Below are 21,964 nucleotides of genomic sequence, written 5' to 3' on the forward strand. Positions count from 1 at the left end.
TTGTCACATGCACAGGATACAGAAGATGTAAACAGTACAGTGAAGTGGTTACTTGCATAGTAGCAATATCAAAAACAGAAAGTGTCCAGATAAAAATATTGTATAGATATTTTATCATTATTAGATGACGCTTACCAGACACACTTGTCTAAATTGATGGGTCATGTGAAGGAAATGCTATAACCACCCCCAGCCACATCTAGCTAGGTGGATGGGTCACTATTGTCTAGACATGTACACAGAAACACCTGGCTAATTAGATGGGTCATGTAATAATAGGGCCGAATTGGAGTCTTTTGTTTAGACATGTAGCTAGCTAGCTAAACAATGAACTGGCATAATCCCAACTCATACTACTACCAATACAAACATTGTCATAGCTGTAGTATGAATCTGCAGGTAGCTAAAGCTAACCAACTAGGTTCAATGTTAGCTTGCTAACATTAGGCTATAAGGAGCAATGCAAATGGATTTCTGATTCAAATAATATTTGTACAGAGATCATTCACGTAATGTTAGCTAGAGAGCCAGCAAGCTAACGTTTGCAGCTAACTAACAGTACACTTTAACTTGCAATAAAATGACTTTCTGACAAAATTAGAAAGTTATATCTGAAAATGTAGCTAGACTCTTACCCGTATACATGGATGAACGCTTCACGGCAGACTGGAACCATTTAACTCTGTTTTGTTGGAGCTACATCTTGTTTGGCCAGCATTATGTCAAGTCACTCCGGTTCACACTGACCGTGACGTGTGCAGAAGGTGGCCCATCACATCTTCCAACTGATCTGTTGATATCAGCGCCTGCTAAATTCAGGGAATCGTTGTTGAGAAAAGTTGCAAAACTTTTGTGGTTCTCGATGGCTGTTATATCTTTCAAAAACGGTGCGGTAGAAAGGATTGTCAACACATACTAAACAACTCACGTTATAAATAGAAGCATTCTGCATGGCAGACCAATCCAAACTCATCTCCCGTCACGTCCAGCCCATCCATTATCTCAGCCTGGCTTTTTCTGTGGCTAAACCAATTAGGCTCGTAATTTTAACAATTTTATTCGTATTTATGGATGGAAAAAAGTTTTATTAAAGCACATGAAAGTTCACATGTTCCAGAAGGCATTTCTGCCCCCCCAAAAATGATTTCAAATGCCTCTCCTGTGAAGTAGTGACTCGCGACATACGCCTAGTTTCTTGAAACGAGTCACATATATATTGTGTATGTTAATAAGCAATGAGTCTGATGCAACAGATCAAAACGGTTATCTTAACATTTTGATGAACTGTTATTTCTTGACATTGTAAGCACAGCAATGATGTTCGTTCCATAATGCAATTAGCGGGAAAACACCTTTGTCAAAAGGGCACCGCAAATGCCAGCGGTTTTGTGACAAAATGTCAGTTTGAGATTTAGAAAGGGAGGAGATCTAAAAGGCTACTTGGATGCAAGGTAAGACATGCCTCATATGTACTAGAACGTTCAGGTTTCAAACAATGAAGTATATTTTTTCAAAATGCATAGCCTCCAGCTCATTGCAATGTGGTGTGTGACGTGCTGATGAAGTTTGTCTTCTGTTGCCGTTTGAGATGCTGCAGCAGCAGGTCTCGCGCTGTCTGACATGTTTTCTGCTCAAAGGCTCTGTATCTGTATGCTGTATGTGTGTGACAAGATATATAAAGAATATACTATCTCTTAAACATGCAGCAATTTAATTTCACCAAATTATGCAAATTAACCTACAGACTGATAAGCATGACTAGTCAAATGTATTTCCATCAATGAATAGGCTAAAAAGCATTATTTTGGCATTTGTGATTTTTTTTCTTTTCTTCTCCCGGACAATTGGCCGGGTGTGAGTGGACCATTTCAGTTTGTCCGTGATGTGTACGCCGAGGAACTTAACTTTCCACCTTCTCCACTACTGTCCCGTCGATGTGGATAGGGGGGTGCTCCCTTTGCTGTTACCTGAAGTCCACGATCATCTCCTTTTTTGTTTTGTTGAGTATGAGGTTATTTTCCTGACACCACACTCCGAGGGCCCTCACCTCCTCCCTGTAGGCCGTCTCGTCGTTGTTGGTAATCAAGCCTACCACTGTAGTGTCATCTGCAAACTTGATGATTGAGTAGGAGGCGTGCATGGCCACGCAGTCATGGGTGAACAGGGAGCACAGGAGAGGGCTGAGAACGCATCCTTGTGGGTTCCCAGTGTTGAGGATCAGCGGGGTGGAGATGTTGTTTCCTACCCTCACCACCTGGGGACTATCCAGTAGCAGCTCACTTTGTTGAAGCTAACCATCCCTTCTCCTCCCTCAAATACACAGGCATTGAGCATGTTGCTCTACTAAGGAGAGGAGGTAACATTGAGATCCTACTACTAGAAAGGGAGGCTTACTGGATATCCTATCGAAAAACATTGATCCGTAGTGGTCTGAATATTGACTTTGATCTCAGGCCCTTATGAACAAATGTTCCTTTATGAACAAGTCTTATAAATTGAAAAAAGTATTTTTACAGCTTATTAGCGTACACCTAATATGTTCCCCCTGTTGATGATGTTCATTATATATTAAGGTTGAACCAAAAGATTACATGTAACAAAAATGAAATGAAATTCGAAATTATGTGAAATTGAATGAAACAACAATGTATGTTGATGCTAATATGATGTACAGTATTCCATTATGTTTCTATATGATAATATATTTAATATGCCATATACTATTTTAACAAATTAATTTTAATTAACTTAATCATTATGACACACCCCTCACTACTGTCATTGGTTACACTAATTGCACTGTGTGTCTACATAACCTTGTTCAAGTATTCATGAGAAAGGGAGGACCCTGAGGAAGGCACAGTGATGCCGAAACGTTGGTAAATACCCATTTAATTGCTGGGACATTAAACATGAAGTGTGCAACTTTCTTTATTTAGATAATATATACATGTATATACATGTAAACAGGAGGAATAGTGACCAGTAGCAGGATAAATAATGAATGAGCAGCAGTTTAATGGAGTAATACTAATCAATAATCATTTTAGCTGCAGCGTAGGTTGTATCGGCGTGAGTAGAGACCTGTGGATGGGCACAGAGTCAGTGTGGATAGTCTGTGGGAGCGGGAGAGCAGTAGTTGTTAGCCATTTAACAGCCTTATGGCCAGGGGATAGAAACTGTTTAGAAGTGTTTTTGTCTGAGCCTTGATGCACCGGTACCGCCTGCCGGACTGGAGCATGGAGAGCTTGAAGAATTTGTTGTGAATTACTTGTAAACTTCATACTTTTTATTAGTTCCAATAGGCCAGAGGTAGGCAACTAGATTCAGCCGCGGGATGATTTTTGTTGGAGCTCATGGTCAGTGGGCCGGAACATAATTCTAATAATTTGTACACTGCAAATTGACCAGAACTAAGTCTAAAAAGAGATTGTTTTTGAAAAGAACAATTTCATACCTTGAATTACATTGAATTAAAATGGTTAGTTTTTTTACAAAAAACTTTTGGGGTGGCAAGAAAATTACCAACCAGTGCAATAGGCTTACATCAAAATGATAGAACAACAAAATGTGTATAAAATCGTGCAGAAATGCATAGTAACTCGTTATAAGGTTGTGCAATTGACCTTTATCGGTAAATGAAGGGCGTGATTTTGGCTCAGCGTTGTTGGGTTGTGTCTGAAACTGTACCACAATGGAGCATTTGTTATTTTACAGTTTTATCCTAATATAGGCGTAATCCTCTACAAACTCATAATTCAAAGCTCCATGACAAGTTCTGAGTCCACTGAAGCAATTGCTTCATTGTATACTGCATTTGGCCTTTTGTACTTCTTTTGAATTATCTGACAGGCTAGTTTTTGAGGTGTCAAATGGGGGCCACTTTAAATCATATTGCAGGCAGGTAAACGGCTTACGGACGTTATGTTTGACAACACTCGTGAACTAAGAATTTACCACAGCACACTGCTGGATTTCACAGTCACACAATCTCAGTTTAAACTGCTGAACTCAACACGGCAGTCATTGAATTCCATACTTCACACCTACTCCTCTGTTTCCTCGAGGCTCAGACCAGGCCTCTGTAGTAAATCCTACATACTATGCTACCGCTGTGCTTCTGTTAAGTCTGGATTAACATTTCTTCTTTCTTTTTTGTAAGACAATAAAAGTAACATAACATGCGTTGCATTCCCTGCCACGTTATTTTCTGTACCTTCGTTTGCCTCCCTAGTTCACAACCAGTAAAAAGCTTTAAAACGTCTCCTCCTGGGTTTCCTCCAAAAATGACTCTAATTGCAACAGATAAGAGATAATGAATTGAGTCACATGCATGCTGGGAAAGTTCTACCTTGCTTAATCTTTCATTTAGAGTGCTCTACTGATATGGTGTGTGAAGTGAGTAACTCCTAACATGCCTATCCTGGTGTCCTCCATCAGCCTGAATTTGTCACTTATAACTATCTTGCCATATTTATCATGTAGATATGCTAACATGTAAGGGAAAGTCTTAAACCGATATGGTGTGTTTACTCTGTGCTGTGTATATACTGAGTTTCCGAACTCTGTTAACCCATTGCTCTGTTGCAGTGCATTCCTAAGAAGAACATCTTAAAATTCAACAATAAGTCTATTTAAGTAGGCTCATTCAAGGTTGTATTACTCCTCCTCTTCCTTCTCCTCCAGGCCCTGTCTTTGATCGTTCTCCCCTTCATCCCAGCCTCCAACCTCTTCTTCCCTGTGGGCTTTGTGGTGGCAGAAAGGGTGCTCTATGTGCCCAGTATGGGATTCTGTGTCCTCGTGGCACATGGCTTCAGGATTGTCTCCCATAAGAGGTGAGTATTACAGGAGTTAGCCTGGTTGCCAGATCTGTTTGTGGTCTTTCCAATGACCAAAGGAGTTGGCAAGATGGCACAAACAAATCTGGTACCATTTGGAGGTAGTAGTTCCCTTCCAACACAAACTCGCATGGAGTGTAATGGGGTAATAAACGTCTCCCAAGCATAAAATAAGTGCTTTAAAAATGGACCACTCTCAAGGATGGTTTACGGACACAGATAATAAACCTAGTCTTGAACTAAGAACTATTCATCGACCTGGCCAAGGCTTTCGACTCTGTCAATCACCACATTCTTATTGGCAGACTCAACAGCCTTGGTTTGTCAAATGATTGCCTCGCCTGGTTCACCAACTACTTCTCAGACAGAATTCAGTGTGTCAAATCGGAGGGCCTGTTGTCCGGACCTCTGGCAAACTCTGGGGGTGCCACAGGGTTCAATTCTCGGGCCGACTCTCTTCTCTGTATACATCAATGATGTCGCTCTTGCTGCTGGTGATTCTCTGATCCACCTCTACGCAGACGACACCATTCTGTATACTTCTTGCCCTTCTTTGGACACTGTGTTAACTAACCTCCAGACAAGCTTCAATGCCATACAACTCTCTTTCCGTGGCCTCCAACTGCTCTTAAATGCAAGTATAACTAAATGCATGCTCTTCAACCGATCGCTGCCTGCACCTGCCCGCCCGTCCAGCATCACTACTCTGGATGGTTCTGACTTAGAATATGTGGACAACTACAAATACCTAGGTGTCTGGTTAGACTGTAAACTCTCCTTCCAGACTCACATTAAGCATCTCCAATCAAAAATGTAATCTAGAATCGGCTTCCTATTTCGCAACAAAGCATCCTTCACTCATGCTGCCAAACATAACCTCGTAAAACTGACCATCCTACCGATACTCGACTTCGGCGATGTCATTTACAAAATAGCCTCCAACACTCTACTCAACAAATTGGATGCAGTCGATCACAGTGCCCTCCGTTTTGTCACCAAAGCCCCATATACTACCCACCACTGCGACCTGTACGCTCTCGTTGGCTGGCCCTCGCTTCATACTCGTCGCCAAACCCACTGGCTCCAGGTCATCTACAAGTCTTTGCTAGGTAAAGCGCCGCCTTATCTCAGCTCACTGGTCACCATAGCAGCACCCACCCATAACGCGCGCTCCAGCAGGTATATCTCACTGGTCACCCCCAAAGCCAATTCCTCCTTTGGCCACCTTTCCTTCCAGTTCTCTGCTGCCAATGACTGGAACGAACTGCGAAAATCACTGAAGCTGGAGACTCATATGTCCCTCACTAGCTTTAACTTCTACTCAATACCCATCCCAAAACCGGGATTACTGTCATCAGAAAATCTGACTAGCATAGCCTAGCATAGCGCCACAAGTAAATAATATAATATAATATCATGAAATCACAAGTCCAATACAGCAAATGAAAGATAAACATCTTGTGAATCCAGCCAACATGTCCGATTTTTAAAATGTTTTACAGTGAAAACACAACATACAGTGGGGGAAAAAAGTATTTAGTCAGCCACCAATTGTGCAAGTTCTCCCACTTAAAAAGATGAGGCCTGTAATTTTCATCATAGGTACACTTCAACTATGACAGACAAAATGAGGAAATAAAATCCAGAAAATCACATTGTAGGATTTTTAATGAATTTATTTGCAAATTATGGTGGAAAATAAGTATTTGGTCACCTACAAACAAGCAAGATTTCTGGCTCTCACAGACCTGTAACTTCTTCTTTAAGAGGCTCCTCTGTCCTCCACTCGTTACCTGTATTAATGGAACTTGTTATTAGTATAAAAGACACCTGTCCACAACCTCAAACAGTCACACTCCAAACTCCACTATGGCCAAGACCAAAGAGCTGTCAAAGGACACCAGAAACAAAATTGTAGACCTGCACCAGGCTGGGAAGACTGAATCTGCAATAGGTAAGCAGCTTGGTTTGAAGAAATCAACTGTGGGAGCAATTATTAGGAAATGGAAGACATACAAGACCACTGATAATCTCCCTCGATCTGGGGCTCCACGCAAGATCTCACCCCGTGGGGTCAAAATGATCACAAGAACGGTGAGCAAAAATCCCAGAACCACACGGGGGGACCTAGTGAATGACCTGCAGAGAGCTGGGACCAAAGTAACAAAGCCTACCATCAGTAACACACTACGCCGCCAGGGAATCAAATCCTGCAGTGCCAGACGTGTCCCCCTGCTTAAGCCAGTACATGTTTTAGAATGTCCATTTCTTCTGTCGAATTAGCAACTTTGGCTAGCATGTGTAGCTCACGTGTCCATGAAGATTTGACGCATGAACGAAAAATTCAAAAAGTGATAATAAACTGGTCAAACTCAGTTGATAATCCATCTTTAGGATGTTTTTCTCATATATATCCAATAACGTCCCAGACGGAGCATTTCTTCGTGTCTACCTAACGCATTGCAGACAAAGATATGACAAACCCAAGTGCGTAGCCAAATACTGCCAATATGGCTGACCTCTCACTCCAACGACTCATCCGGTCCCAAATAAGGCTAGACACTTCATTCCACGTTCTACTGCCTGTTGACATCTAGTGGAAGGCGTATGAAGTGGATACAGATCCATAAATACAAGACAATTGAATAGGCGATGCCTTTCACAGAGACCCATTTCAGAATTTTCACTTCCTATTTGGAAGTTTGCCTGCCAAATGAGTTCTGTTTTACTCACAGATATAATTCAAACCGTTTTAGAAGCTTCAGAGTGTTTTCTATCCAATAGTAATAATAATATGCATATCATATGATCTAGGACAGAGTACGAGGCCGTTTAAATTGGGCACAATTTTATCCAAAAGTGAAAAGGGCGCCCCCTATTTCCAAGAGGTTTTAAGCACCAGCTTTCAGAGCAGCTCACAGATCACTACACCTGTACATAGCCCATCTGCAAATAGCCCATCCAACTACCTCATCCCCATACTGTATTTATTTATTTATTTATCTTGCTGCTTTGCACCCCGGTATCTCTACTTGCACAGTCATCTTCTGCACATCTACCATTCCAGTGTTTTTTTTTTGCTATATTGTAATTACTTCGCCACCATGGCCTATTTATTGGCTTACCTCCCTTATCTTACCTCATTTGCACACACTGTACAGTCGTGGCCAAAGGTTTTGAGAATGACACAAATATAAATTTTCACAAAGTCTGCAGCCTCAGTTTGTATGATGGCAATTTGCATATACTCCAGAATGTTATGAAGAGTGATCAAATGAATTGCAATTAATTCCAAAGTCCCTCTGTGCCATGCAAATGAACTGGATCCCAAATAAACATTTGCCCTGCCACAAAAGGACCAGCTGACATCATGTCAGTGATTGTTAGTGTTGACGAGGACAAGGCTGGAGATAACTCTGTCATGCTGATTGAGTTCGAATAACAGACTGGAAGCTTACCTGCAAGGAAACACATGCCGTTACCATTGCTTTGCACAAAAAGGGCTTAGCAGGCAAGGATATTGCTGCCAGTAAGATTGCACCTAAATCAACCATTTATCGGATCATTAAGAACTTCAAGGATAGCAGTTCAATTGTTGTGAAGAAGGCTTCAGGGCGCCCAAGAAAGTCCAGCAAGCGTCAGGACCGTCTCCTAAAGTTGATTCAGCTGCAGGATCGGGGCACCACCAGTACAGAGCTTGCTCAGGAATGGCAGCAGGCATGTGTGAGTGCATCTGTGTGACTTTTTCTACTATATTATTGACTGTATGTTTGTTTATTCCATGTGTAACTCTGCTATATGTGTTGAACTGCTTTGCTTTATCTTGGCCAGGTCGCAGTTGTAAATGAGAACTTGTTCTCAACTAACCTACCTGGTTAAATAAAGGTGAAATAAAAAAGGAAAGGAAACCAGCCCTCAGTGTCTGTAGCCACAATTCAAAACCAAATTGAACCAATAGAAACCATTTATCAATTTGAGTGGGGGTATTATTTGTGCTTTCTATTGTCTTTTAACAGAATCACCATTTTTCTATTTGCTTTCTCCCTCTATTGACCAGACACTTGAGGAAGATCTCCTGGCTGATGATTGGAGTGCTCCTCGCCACACACGCAGTTAAAACCTTCAACAGAAACTGGGACTGGGAATCTGAATATACACTGTTTACCTCAGCCCTAAAAGTATGTCGTCCACATCTCCTCATTCTTGGCCTAACTTACAATAAACTGATTGTTCTCCTCGTTTGTTTTTCCTCAGTTTTCCTCAGTTTTCTTCGATTGATTGCCATGTCTCCCCTCAGGTCAACAAGAACAACGCCAAGCTATGGAATAATGTTGGTCATGCTCTGGAAAATCAAAACAATTACGAAAAAGCTCTGAGATATTTCCTTCAGGCCACCCGGGTCCAACCAGGTAAGACATCTCCCATTATTGTCTGGTGGGCTTCAAGGCTATGATGAAGATGAGACGATGACAAGATAGCAAGATTTTGATCAATATAGTATAATATAGAGTCTGATCAATGGTGTTACTATGAAAAACATTGAGTTAAAGTACTTGTAATGTAAATTAGTTGCATTGTAATTAAATATTTGCGAAGTTTCACCACCCAATAGTTTCCATAGATTATCTCTGTAAGCACATTAACCCGATCAGGATTTCCTGCTTTTTCTAATCTTTCAGGATCAGTCTGCTTGTCATAACCATAATGTTGAACACTTCACTTCAGCCTGCTGGTTCCCAGAAGGCAATTGTTTTGGGTTTCTTACAAGGAAGCTGTTTTTTTTTTTACAAGGAACACAAAAGTAATTTGAACTTGAGGCCTGTCACCATCCACTCCAAGGTTCCACGCCTACACATTTCCGTTATTAGGTTCTATAGAATGAAACATGATTTTTCACACTTTCTATATTCACTTCTTGTATAGTGCCGTGAAAAAGTATTTGCCCTCTTTCAGATTTTCTCTATTTTTTGCATATTTTTTATACTGAATGTTATCAGATCTTCAACCAAAACCTAATATTAGAGAAATGGAACCTGAGTTTACAAGTAACAAAAAAAAGTATACTTATTTTATTTATTTAAAGTTATGCAACACCCAATTTCCTTGTGGGAAAAAGGAATTACCCCCTTGCACTCAGTAACTGGTTGTACCACCTTTAGCTGCAATGACTGCAACCAAATTTACATTTACATTTACATTTAAATCATTTAGCAGACGCTCTTATCCAGAGCGACTTACAAATTGGTGCATTCACCTTATGATATCCAGTGGAACAACCACTTTACAATAGTGCATCTAACTCTTTTAAGGGGGGGGTTAGAAGGATTACTTTATCCTATCCTAGGTATTCCTTAAAGAGGTGGGGTTTCAGGTGTCTCCGGAAGGTGGTGATTGACTCCGCTGACCTGGCGTCGTGAGGGAGTTTGTTCCACCATTGGGGTGCCAGAGCAGCGAACAGTTTTGACTGGGCTGAGCGGGAACTGTACTTCCTCAGTGGTAGGGAGGCGAGCAGGCCAGAGGTGGATGAACGCAGTGCCCTTGTTTGGGTGTAGGGCCTGATCAGAGCCTGAAGGTACAGAGGTGCCGTTCCCCTCACAGCTCCGTAGGCAAGCACCATGGTCTTGTAGCGGATGCGAGCTTCAACTGGAAGCCAGTGGAGAGAGCGGAGGAGCGGGGTGACGTGAGAGAACTTGGGAAGGTTGAACACCAGACGGGCTGCGGCGTTCTGGATGAGTTGTAGGGGTTTAATGGCACAGGCAGGGAGCCCAGCCAACAGCGAGTTGCAGTAATCCAGACGGGAGATGATAAGTGCCTGGATTAGGACCTGCGCCGCTTCCTGTGTGAGGCAGGGTCATACTCTGCGAATGTTGTAGAGCATGAACCTACAGGAACGGGTCACCGCCTTGATGTTAGTTGAGAACGACAGGGTGTTGTCCAGGATCACGCCAAGGTTCTTAGCGCTCTGGGAGGAGGACACAATGGAGTTGTCAACCGTGATGGCGAGATCATGGAACGGGCAGTCCTTCCCCGGGAGGAAGAGCAGCTCCGTCTTGCCGAGGTTCAGCTTGAGGTGGTGATCCGTCATCCACACTGATATGTCTGCCAGACATGCAGAGATGCGATTCGCCACCTGGTTATCAGAAGGGGGAAAGGAGAAGATTAATTGTGTGTCGTCTGCATAGCAATGATAGGAGAGACCATGTGAGGATATGACAGAGCCAAGTGACTTGGTGTATAGCGAGAAGAGGAGAGGGCCTAGAACAGAGCCCTGGGGGACACCAGTGGTGAGAGCACGTGGTGCGGAGACAGATTCTCGCCACGCCACCTGGTAGGAGCGACCTGTCAGGTAGGACGCAATCCAAGCGTGGGCCGCGCCGGAGATGCCCAACTCGGAGAGGGTGGAGAGGAGGATCTGATGGTTCACAGTATCAAAGGCAGCCGATAGGTCTAGAAGGATGAGAGCAGAGGAGAGAGAGTCAGCTTTAGCAGTGCGGAGCGCCTCCGTGACACAGAGAAGAGCAGTCTCAGTTGAATGACTAGTCTTGAAACCTGACTGATTTGGATCAAGAAGGTCATTCTGAGAGAGATAGCAGGAGAGCTGGCCAAGGACGGCACGTTCAAGAGTTTTGGAGAGAAAAGAAAGAAGGGATACTGGTCTGTAGTTGTTGACATCGGAGGGATCGAGTGTAGGTTTTTTCAGAAGGAGTGCAACTCTCGCTCTCTTGAAGACGGAAGGGACGTAGCCAGCGGTCAAGGATGAGTTGATGAGCGAGGTGAGGTAAGGGAGAAGGTCTCCGGAAATGGTCTGGAGAAGAGAGGAGGGGATAGGGTCAAGCGGGCAGGTTGTTGGGCGGCCGGCCGTCACAAGACGCGAGATTTCATCTGGAGAGAGAGGGGAGAAAGAGGTCAAAGCACAGGGTAGGGCAGTGTGAGCAGAACCAGCGGTGTCGTTTGACTTAGCAAACGAGGATCGGATGTCGTCGACCTTATTTTCAAAATGGTTGACGAAGTCATCCGCAGAGAGGGAGGAGGGGGGGGGAGGGGGAGGAGGATTCAGGAGGGAGGAGAAGGTGGCAAAGAGCTTCCTAGGGTTAGAGGCAGATGCTTGGAATTTAGAGTGGTAGAAAGTGGCTTTAGCAGCAGAGACAGAAGAGGAAAATGTAGAGAGGAGGGAGTGAAAGGATGCCAGGTCCGCAGGGAGGCGAGTTTTCCTCCATTTCCGCTCGGCTGCCCGGAGCCCTGTTCTGTGAGCTCGCAATGAGTCGTCGAGCCACGGAGCAGGAGGGGAGGACCGAGCCGGCCTGGAGGATAGGGGACATAGAGAGTCAAAGGATGCAGAAAGGGAGGAGAGGAGGGTTGAGGAGGCAGAATCAGGAGATAGGTTGGAGAAGGTTTGAGCAGAGGGAAGAGATGATAGGATGGAAGAGGAGAGAGTAGCGGGGGAGAGAGAGCGAAGGTTGGGACGGCGCGATACCATCCGAGTAGGGGCAGTGTGGGAAGTGTTGGATGAGAGCGAGAGGGAAAAGGATACAAGGTAGTGGTCGGAGACTTGGAGGGGAGTTGCAATGAGATTAGTGGAAGAACAGCATCTAGTAAAGATGAGGTCAAGCGTATTGCCTGCCTTGTGAGTAGGGGGGGGAAGGTGAGAGGGTGAGGTCAAAAGAGGAGAGGAGTGGAAAGGAGGCAGAGAGGAATGAGTCAAAGGTAGACGTGGGGAGGTTAAAGTCACCCAGAACTGTGAGAGGTGAGCCATCCTCAGGAAAGGAACTAATCAAGGCGTCAAGCTCATTGATGAACTCTCCAAGGGAACCTGGAGGGCGATAAATGATAAGGATGTTAAGCTTGAAAGGGCTGGTAACTGTGACAGCATGGAATTCAAAGGAGGCGATAGACAGATGGGTCAGGGGAGAGAGAGAGAATGTCCACTTGGGAGAGATGAGGATCCCAGTGCCACCACCCCGCTGACCAGAAGCTCTCGGGGTGTGCGAGAACACGTGGGCAGACGAGGAGAGAGCAGTAGGAGTAGCAGTGTTATCTGTGGTAATCCATGTTTCCGTCAGTGCCAAGAAGTCGAGGGACTGGAGGGAAGCATAGGCTGAGATGAACTCTGCCTTGTTGGCCGCAGATCGGCAGTTCCAGAGGCTGCCGGAGACCTGGAACTCCACGTGGCTCGTGCGCGCTGGGACCACCAGGTTAGAGTGGCAGCGGTCACGCGGTGTGAAGCGTTTGTATGGTCTGTGCAGAGAGGAGAGAACAGGGATAGACAGACACATAGTTGACAGGCTACAGAAGAGGCTACGCTAATGCAAAGGAGATTGGAATGACAAGTGGACTACACGTCTCGAATGTTCAGAAAGTTAAGCTTACGTTGCAAAAATCTTATTGACTAAAATGATTAAAATGATACAGTACTGCTGGCTGGTGAAGTAGGCTAGCTAGCAGTGGCTGCGTTGTTGACTTTGTTTGAAAGTGTAGCTGGCTAGGTAACCTCGATAACTGGCTAGGTAACCTCGATAATTACTCTAAACTACACAATTATCTTAGATACAAAGACAGCAAAGACAACTATGTAGCTAGCTAACACTACACTAATCAAGTCGTTCCGTTGTAATGTAATAGTTTCTACAGTGATGCTATTCGGTAGAAGTTGGCTAGCTGGCTAGCTAGCATTGTTGACTACGTTAGAAGGACGAAAATAGCTGGCTAGCTAACCTCGATAATTACTCTAAACTACACAATTATCTTAGATACAAAGACAGCAAAGACAACTATGTAGCTAGCTAACACTACACTAATCAAGTCGTTCCGTTGTAATGTAATAGTTTCTACAGTGCTGCTATTCGGTAGAAGTTGGCTAGCTAGCAGTGTAGACTACGTTAGAAGGACGAAAATAGCTGGCTAGCTAACCTCGATAATTACTCTAAACTACACAATTATCTTTGATACAAAGACGGCTATGTACTTAGCTAAGAAAAGATTGCTAAGATCAAACAAATCAAACCGTTGTACTGTAATGAAATGAAATGAAATGTAATACTACCTGTGGAGCGAAGCGAAATGCGACTACTCGCTCCAACCCGGAAGATGCTTCCTGTAGTTGTTGATCAGTCTCTCACATCACTGTGTAGGAATTCTGACCCACTCTTGCATGTAGAACTGATTTAACTCAGCTACATTTGTGGGGTTTCAAGCATGAACTGCTCGTTTCAAGTCCTGCCACAACATGTCAATTGGGATTAGGTCTGGATTTTGACTAGACCATTTCAAAACTTCAAATTTGTTGCTTTTTAGACATTTTCATGTAGACTTGATTGTGTGTTTTGGATCATTGTCTTGCTGCATGACCCAGCTGCGCTTTAGCTTCAGCTCACAGACAGATGGCCTGACATTCTCCTGTAGAATTCTCTGATACAGAGCAGAATTCATGGTTCCTTCTATTAAGGCAAGTTGTCCAGGTCCTGGGGCAGCAAAGCATCCCCAAACCATCACAGTACCACCACCATGCTTTACAGTTGGTATGAGATTCTTACTGTGGAATGCAGTGTTTGTATTTCGCCATGCGTAATGGGATACATGTCATCCAAAAAGTTGATTCAAGTTTGCCAAAAAGCAATTTGAGACTGATCAACAACTACAGGAAGCATTTGGTTGCAGTCATTGCAGCTAAGAGTGTAAGGGGGCAATTACTTTTTCACACGGGCATTGGGTGTTGCATAACTTTGTTTATGAAATAGATGAAATAAGTATATGATTGTTGTGTTATTTGTTCACTCAGGTTCCCTTTATCTAATATTAGGTGTTTGTTGAAAATCTGATAACATTCATTATCAAAAATATGCAAAAGTAGAGACAATTAGAAAGGGAGCAAGTATTTTTTCACAGGGCTGTATAGTTTACAAATACTTAATCTAAATTAATCTCTAAAATACACATTTTACAACCCATTTCTCACTAGCCAAATGCCAATTTTAACCTAATGAAATATCCTGTGACATCACCGTGGCGTTGGCAGTCTTAACCATGTCAATGCCTCATACAAGCTGCTCCGCTCGTTAAACCCCACAGCCACCCGCCGCCGCAGTAGAGCTGTATTGTGTGGTCCTATTGAATGGATGCATTCCAAAAGTAGTGCACTATATTGAATGTAGGGTGCCAATTGGCACACACACAATGTTCCGCTAAACTCCATCAGATCAGATGTACTACCAGTGTCCAGCTAAGCCGCCACCTGACTGCCTGGGCATATGCTCCTAATCCCTAATCCCCACGCAGGCTTGATATCCCTGCCAAATTGTCATTGCTAACCCATGTGCCTTCTCCTGTGGCATGTCCCTGCAGATGACATTGGAGCCCATATGAATGTGGGAAGGACCTACAAGAACCTGAATAAGTCCAAGGAGGCTGAGGACGCCTACCTGGTTGCCAAATCCCTCATGCCACAGGTATGTGACAAGGCCACACACACCCAGGTGTATTTAAGAGGGAAAACATCAGTCGTGTTTGTTATTCCCACTGTTTCACCTTCATCAACCTTTGAGGGACATGACGACGAGAGGAATCGGTAGCTGGGAGGTAACAGCAGCGAGTGGGAGGAACAGTGTTGTTCATTGTGCCAGGGCCAGGATTTTAAACCAAATCCCTCTACATGTTAAGTTGTGTTTTCTATGTGTTGTCAGCTGCATTCACCCTTTTGAATTTATATGATTTATTTAACCCTTTTATTTATCCAGACAAGTCAGTTATGAACAAATTCTAATTTACAATGTCGTCCTGTCAAAGCTTGATAGATCATTGAGCAGCAGGATAATCTTAAAGGAGCACCTGAGGACCCCTGCCTTTTGAAAAGCCTACCTTTGGCATGAATTGATTGCTTTGTAGTCATTAAATCATGTTTAGCTGTCTAATGTTAAGCATTGCAAGTAATTTACCTCTGGTATGTTAATGAGTTTATGATGTTATTAGAAGGCCAATCTGACTTCCTACCCAAACCTCCATCTCAGGATTGACGTCAACTAAAGGGGCGCTTCTTCGCTTGACAGATAGTTGATCATCAGTTAAATGGCAAAGGTCTCCTGAGGACTTGATCATTTTAATAGTTAGTTTAATAGTCTTAGGTCATGCTCACCTTTTATTTTATTTAACCTTTATTTAAATAGTCAAGTCAGTTAAGAACAAATTCTTAGGGTAGCCTAGTGGTTAGAGCGTTGGACTAGTAACCGAAAGGTTGCAAGATCGAATCCCCAAGCTGTCAAGGTATAAATCTGTCGTTCTGCCCCTGAACAAGGCACTGTTCCTAGGCCGTCATTGAAAATAAGAATTTGTTCTTAACTGACTTGCCTAGTTAAATAAAGATAAAATAAAAAAATAAATGATGCTAAGAAATACAGCTCTGTCGCCTCTGTTATGATTAGTTTATGTTGTTAGAGATCAATGGGAGGCTGACCTGATTTCCTACCCCAATCCCTAAAAGTTGTTTATCTCAGGAATTAAGTCAAATTAGGAAATGGCAGTGCCTCAGTCTGGCCTACCGGTAGCGCTGCCGTCTCCGGACTTCAAGCCTTGTCTCGGCCATTCTGTCTGTGCCTCTTTACTGTCGGTCTCTATGTAACTGCCCAGTTCCCACTATTCTATCATTCATGAAAAATGAATATGAAACGAGTTTGGTGATCCAATCTACTTGTAAAAAAAAATATATATTTATGGAAGCTTATTTGATCTGTACTACCCTTGCGATGGGTCAGCTTTGAAAACAAATTACAATTTTGTGAATCAACAGCGGGGCTGATTTCTTTAATGTTAGCGTCACGAAACAGTACAGGCGAGGCCTTGTTGTATCTTTTGAAGAGGTTTTTCGGCTAAAGCACGCAGGCGGCTATGGCCATCATGTATCCATGGCCCCATGCTGACGATCCTGAACAGGATATCCGCGTGGGGCCCAATGATAATCACTTAGATACAGTACACTTATGTTGATCATAGCTCTTTTATTTATTGGGTTTCCAAATAAGTAAACTATTTATATCCAGATTTCCGCTTATGTCTGGAAATCCAACGACCGACAACCCCATGGAATGAAACTAACGATATGGTGCTTTAGTGCGTGTTTGATAAGCCTCTGTGATCCTGTCGATGGCGGAAATGTACACTGATTGAATAGAAAAGCGTAGCTTTTGTTAGCCTCAGTCTGTCATGTTCTCATGATTTATTTGAGAAACTGTGTAAACTCTGATTCGATAGATGGTTTTCTTCAATAGAAGAAAACAAAAAATATATCTTCTCCCTCTAGCTAGGTTTGTGGCTAGTGTAGGAATATAGAACTGTCTTGTCTGAATGGGAGGGTATGTATGACAGAATTTGTTTCCTTGACAATCCCACTGTAATGTGGGATACCATGTTGGCCATGACAGAGCAGATTGCCCACATCAGAGGCTTCCAGTGACTGAAGTTCTATTGGAATTATATTGGTATTCTAGATATGCTCAATCATTATTTGCCCTCCAAGATGGTGGGACTTGTTTTCTCATTGTTTTTTTTTCTGTTGGTTGTTTTTTAATTTCTCTCTGCCTAGCTTTCCTTGAGAAAATAAGGACATACCGAAACATTGGTTAGGCTCGTGAAAAGTGATGATATTATATATATATTTTTTTTAAGTATTTGTTCACACGGCTCTCATGATCTACATTCCCTACATTCTCTGGTGGTTAAAGTTATCCTGGAATAATTAATGTCCAGTACCCCTTACCTATCAGAGCTAACCAAAACAATGCAAACGTGTTGTATAGTGTGATCTAATACCGTCCATGTATAATAAACTCAGAGCTCCCGAGTGGCGCATCGGTCTAAGGCACTGCATCTCAGTGCAAGAGTTGTCAATACAGTCCCTGGTTCGAATCCAGGCTGTATCACATCCGGCCGTGATTGGGAGTCCCATAGGGCGGCGCACAATTGGCCCAGCGTCGTCCAGGTTTGGCCGGTGTAGGCCATCATTGTAAATAAGAATTTGTTCTTAACTGACTTGCCTAGTTAAATAAAGGTTAAAATTAAACATCATGAATCAATCGCTGAGAGGCATAATCACTGATTATGCCCTTCCAGATCATTCCAGGGAAGAAGTACGCCACCCGTGTGGCGCCCAACCACCTGAACGTGTACATTAACCTGGCCAACCTGATCCGTACCAACGACTCACGGCTGGAGGAGGCTGACCAGCTCTACAGACAGGCCATCAGCATGAGGCCCGACTTCAAACAAGCCTATATCAGCAGGTAAGGGCCCTTTACTAGAGCCATATATCAGCAGGCAAGGCCCCTTTATCTAACATTTATATATCAGTAGGTAAAGCCCTTTAGTGATGGGGGGGGGGTGAAATCAATGGTTGCGTATTGCAATAATATTTTTGTAAAATATTATATTGCTATTTTACTGCAAGTATCGATTTGTAAAAAAAAATATATACACTACTGTTCAAAAGTTTGGGGTCATTTAGAAATGTCCTTGTTTTTTAAAGAAAAACAACTTTTTTGTCCATTAAAATAACATGAAATTGATCAGAAATACAGTGTAGACATTGTTGTAAATGACTGTTGTAGATGGAAATGGCTGATTTTTATTTTTATGGAATATCTACATGGGCGTACAGAGACCCATTATCAGCACTGGCTCTAACCAGAATAGAAAGAGTGGGAGGCCCCGGTGCACAACTGAGCAAGAAGACAAGTACATTAGTATCTAGTTTGAGAAACAAACGCCTAGCAAATCCTCGACTGGCAGCTTCATTAAATAGTACCCGCAAAACACCAGTCTCAATGTCAACAGTGAAGAGGCGACTCAAACTAGACCCTCTAATGTACTTGTCCTCTTGCTCAGTTGTGCACCAGGGCCTCCCACTCCTCTTTCCATTCTTTTTCAGAGCCAGTTTGCGCTGTTCTGTGAAGGGAGTAGTACACAGCGTTGTACGAGATCTTGAGTTTCTTGGCAATTTCTCGCATGGAATCGCCTTAATTTCTCAGAACAAGAATAGACTGACGAGTTTCATAAGAAAGCGCTTTGTTTCTGGACATTTTGAGCCTGTAATCAAACCCACAAATGCTGATGCTCCAGACACATAACTCGCCTAAAGAAGGCCAGTTTTACTGCTTCTTTAATCAGAACAACAGTTTTCAGCTGTGCTAACATAATTGCAAAAGGGTTTTCTAATGATCAGTTAGCTAATCCAAGTTCATAAATTTAAAAGGCTAACACAACTTGCCATTGGAACACAGCAGTGATGGTTGCTGATAATGTGCCTCTGTACGCCCATGTAGATATTCCATAAAAATCAGCTGTTTCCAGATACAATAGTCATTTACATCATTAACAGTTTCAACACTGTATATCTGATCAATTTTATGTTATTTTGATGGACCAAAAATGTGCTTTTCTTTCAAATACAAGGACATTTGTAAGTGACCCCAAACTTTTGAATAGTAGTGTGTATATATATATATATATATATATATATATGTATGTATGTATGTATGTATATATATATATATATATATATATATATATATATATATATATATACGTATATGTATATATATATATGTATATATATATATATATATATACGTATATGTATATATATATATGTGTGTATATATATATATATGTGTATATATATATATATATATATATATATATACATATATATATATATACATATATATATATATATACGTATATATATATATACATATATATATATATATATATACGTATATGTATATATATATATATGTATATATATATATATACATATATATATATACGTATATATATATATATATATATGTATATATATATGTATATACGTATATGTGTGTGTATATACATACATATATACACATATATATATATACATATATGTATATATATATATATACATTTCACATGCTGTTGTGCAAATGGAATAGACAAAAGGTGGAAATTATAGTCTCATGCTACCACTAGAGTGAAAGCACTGCCAGCATTCAAAAGTGACCAAAACATCATCCAGGAAGCATAGGAACTGAGAAGTGGTCTGTGGTCACCACCTGCAGAACCACTCCTTTATTGGGGGTGTCTTGCTAATTGCCTATAATTTCCACCTTTTGTCTATTTCATTTGCACAACAGCATGTGAAATGTATTGTCAATCAGTGTTGCTTCCTAAGTGGACAGTTTGATTTCACAGAAGTGTGATTGACTTGGAGTTACATTGTGTTGTTTAAGTGTTCCCTTTATTTTTTTGAGCAGTGTACATACACATATATACATACCCATATATACACACACATATATATATATATATACACACATATATATATATATGTGTGTGTATATATAAACATATATATACATGTATTGTATTGATACACCATGCTCAAAGGGATATTCAATGTTTGCTTTTTTATTTTATTTTGACCCATCTACCAATAGGTGCCCATCTTTGCAAAGCATTGGAGAACGCCCTTGTCTTTGTGGTTGAATCTGGGTTTGAAATTCACTGCTTGACTGAGGGACCGTACAAATAATTGTATGTGTGGGGTACAGAGATGAGGTAGTCGTTAAAAAAATCCATTCAAGTCCATTCAATGTATTATGTGACTTGTTAAGCATATTTTTACACCTGAACTTAGTTAGGCTTGCCATAACAAAGGAGTTGAATACTTAATGAGTCAAGACATTTCAGCTTTTGATTTTTTATTAGTTGGTAAACATTTTGAAAAACATAATACCACTTTGACATTATGGTGTATTGTGTGTAGGCCAGTGACGACAAAATCTAAATTTTATTAATTTTAAATTCAGGCTGTAACGCAAAAAAAGGTGGAAAAAGTTGAGCGGTGTGAATACTTTCTGAAGGCACTGTATACAGTATATACTGAACAAAAATATAAACGCAACATGGATGTGTTGGACCCATGTTTCATGAGCTGAAATAAAAGATCCCAGAAATGTTCCATATTTTACAAAAAGCTTATTTCTCTCAAATTGTGTGCTCAATTTTGTTTACATCCTTGTTAGTGAGCATTTCTCCTTTGCCAAGATAATCTATCCACCTGACAGGTGTGGTATATCAAGAAATTGATTAAACTGCATGATCATTACACAGGTGCACCTTGTACTGGGGACAGTAAAAGGTCACTTTAAAATGTGCAGTTTTGTTGCACAACACAATGCCACAGGTGTCTCAAGTTTTGAGGGCTTGTGCAATTGGCATGCTGACTGCAGGAATGTCCACCAGAGCTGTTACCGCTACCATAACCCGCCTCCAACGTCGTTTTAGAGAATTTGGTAATACGTCCAACCGGCCTCATAACCGCAGACCACGTGTAACCACGCCAGCCCAGGACCTCCACATCCGACTTCTTCATCTGCGGGATCGTCTGAGACCAGCCACTGGACAGCTGATTACCAACAATGACAAGACAGGCTACAGGGAGGAGGTGCCCTGACAGAGTGGTGCCAGGAAAATAATCTCTACCTCAACATTCAACACAATGAAAGAGCTGGCCTCCCGAGTGGCGCAGCGGGAGGCCAGCTGAGCAAAGTTTGCTGAGCGCAAACTTGAATGTTGTAAAAATTCTGTGCTACTTTCAGCGCACCGTTACTGTGAAAACTGAGGCTGTACCCGCTTGACGTTTTAAATATATTTTTTTATAAATACAAAAAAGTACTTTTTTTCCCCTCCCCAATTTGGTGATATCCAATTGGTAGTTAGTCTTGTCCCATCGCTGCAACTCCCGTACGGGCTTGGTCAAGAGCCATGTGCCCTCCGAAATACGACCCTGCCAAGCCGTTCTGTTTCTTGACACACTGCTCGCTTAACCCGGTAGCCAGCCGCACCAATGTGTTGGAGGAAATACCATACAACTGGCGACCGACGTCAGCGTGCATTGCGCCCGGCCCGGCATAAAGAGTCACTAGAGCGCAATGGGACAAGGACATCCCAAAACCCTCTCCTAACCTGGACGACGCTGGGCCAATTGTGCGCCACCTCATTGGTCTCCCGGTTGCAGCCGGCTGCCTGGGATCAGACCCGGGTCTGTAGTGACGCCTCAAGCACTTCAATGAAGTGCCTTAGACCGCTGCGCCACGCGGGAG

The 21,964-nt window shown here is 42.2% G+C and overlaps 1 protein-coding gene across 1 annotated transcript in view; it reads left to right on the top strand.

Moving 5' to 3' along the window:
* tmtc3 (transmembrane O-mannosyltransferase targeting cadherins 3) overlaps positions 1 to 21,964 on the top strand; it is a 142,829-nt gene that overhangs the window by 94,001 nt on the left and 26,864 nt on the right. The window contains exons 8-12 of the mRNA XM_039017674.1: positions 4,687 to 4,835; positions 8,896 to 9,016; positions 9,136 to 9,247; positions 15,177 to 15,280; positions 17,934 to 18,103. Of these exons, the coding sequence (XP_038873602.1) occupies positions 4,687 to 4,835; positions 8,896 to 9,016; positions 9,136 to 9,247; positions 15,177 to 15,280; positions 17,934 to 18,103 (656 nt within the window). The remainder of the gene's footprint in view (positions 1 to 4,686; positions 4,836 to 8,895; positions 9,017 to 9,135; positions 9,248 to 15,176; positions 15,281 to 17,933; positions 18,104 to 21,964) is intronic.

The sequence above is a fragment of the Salvelinus namaycush genome, chromosome 21, assembly GCF_016432855.1.
Source record: "Salvelinus namaycush isolate Seneca chromosome 21, SaNama_1.0, whole genome shotgun sequence".
NCBI classification, from domain to species: Eukaryota; Metazoa; Chordata; class Actinopteri; order Salmoniformes; family Salmonidae; genus Salvelinus; species Salvelinus namaycush.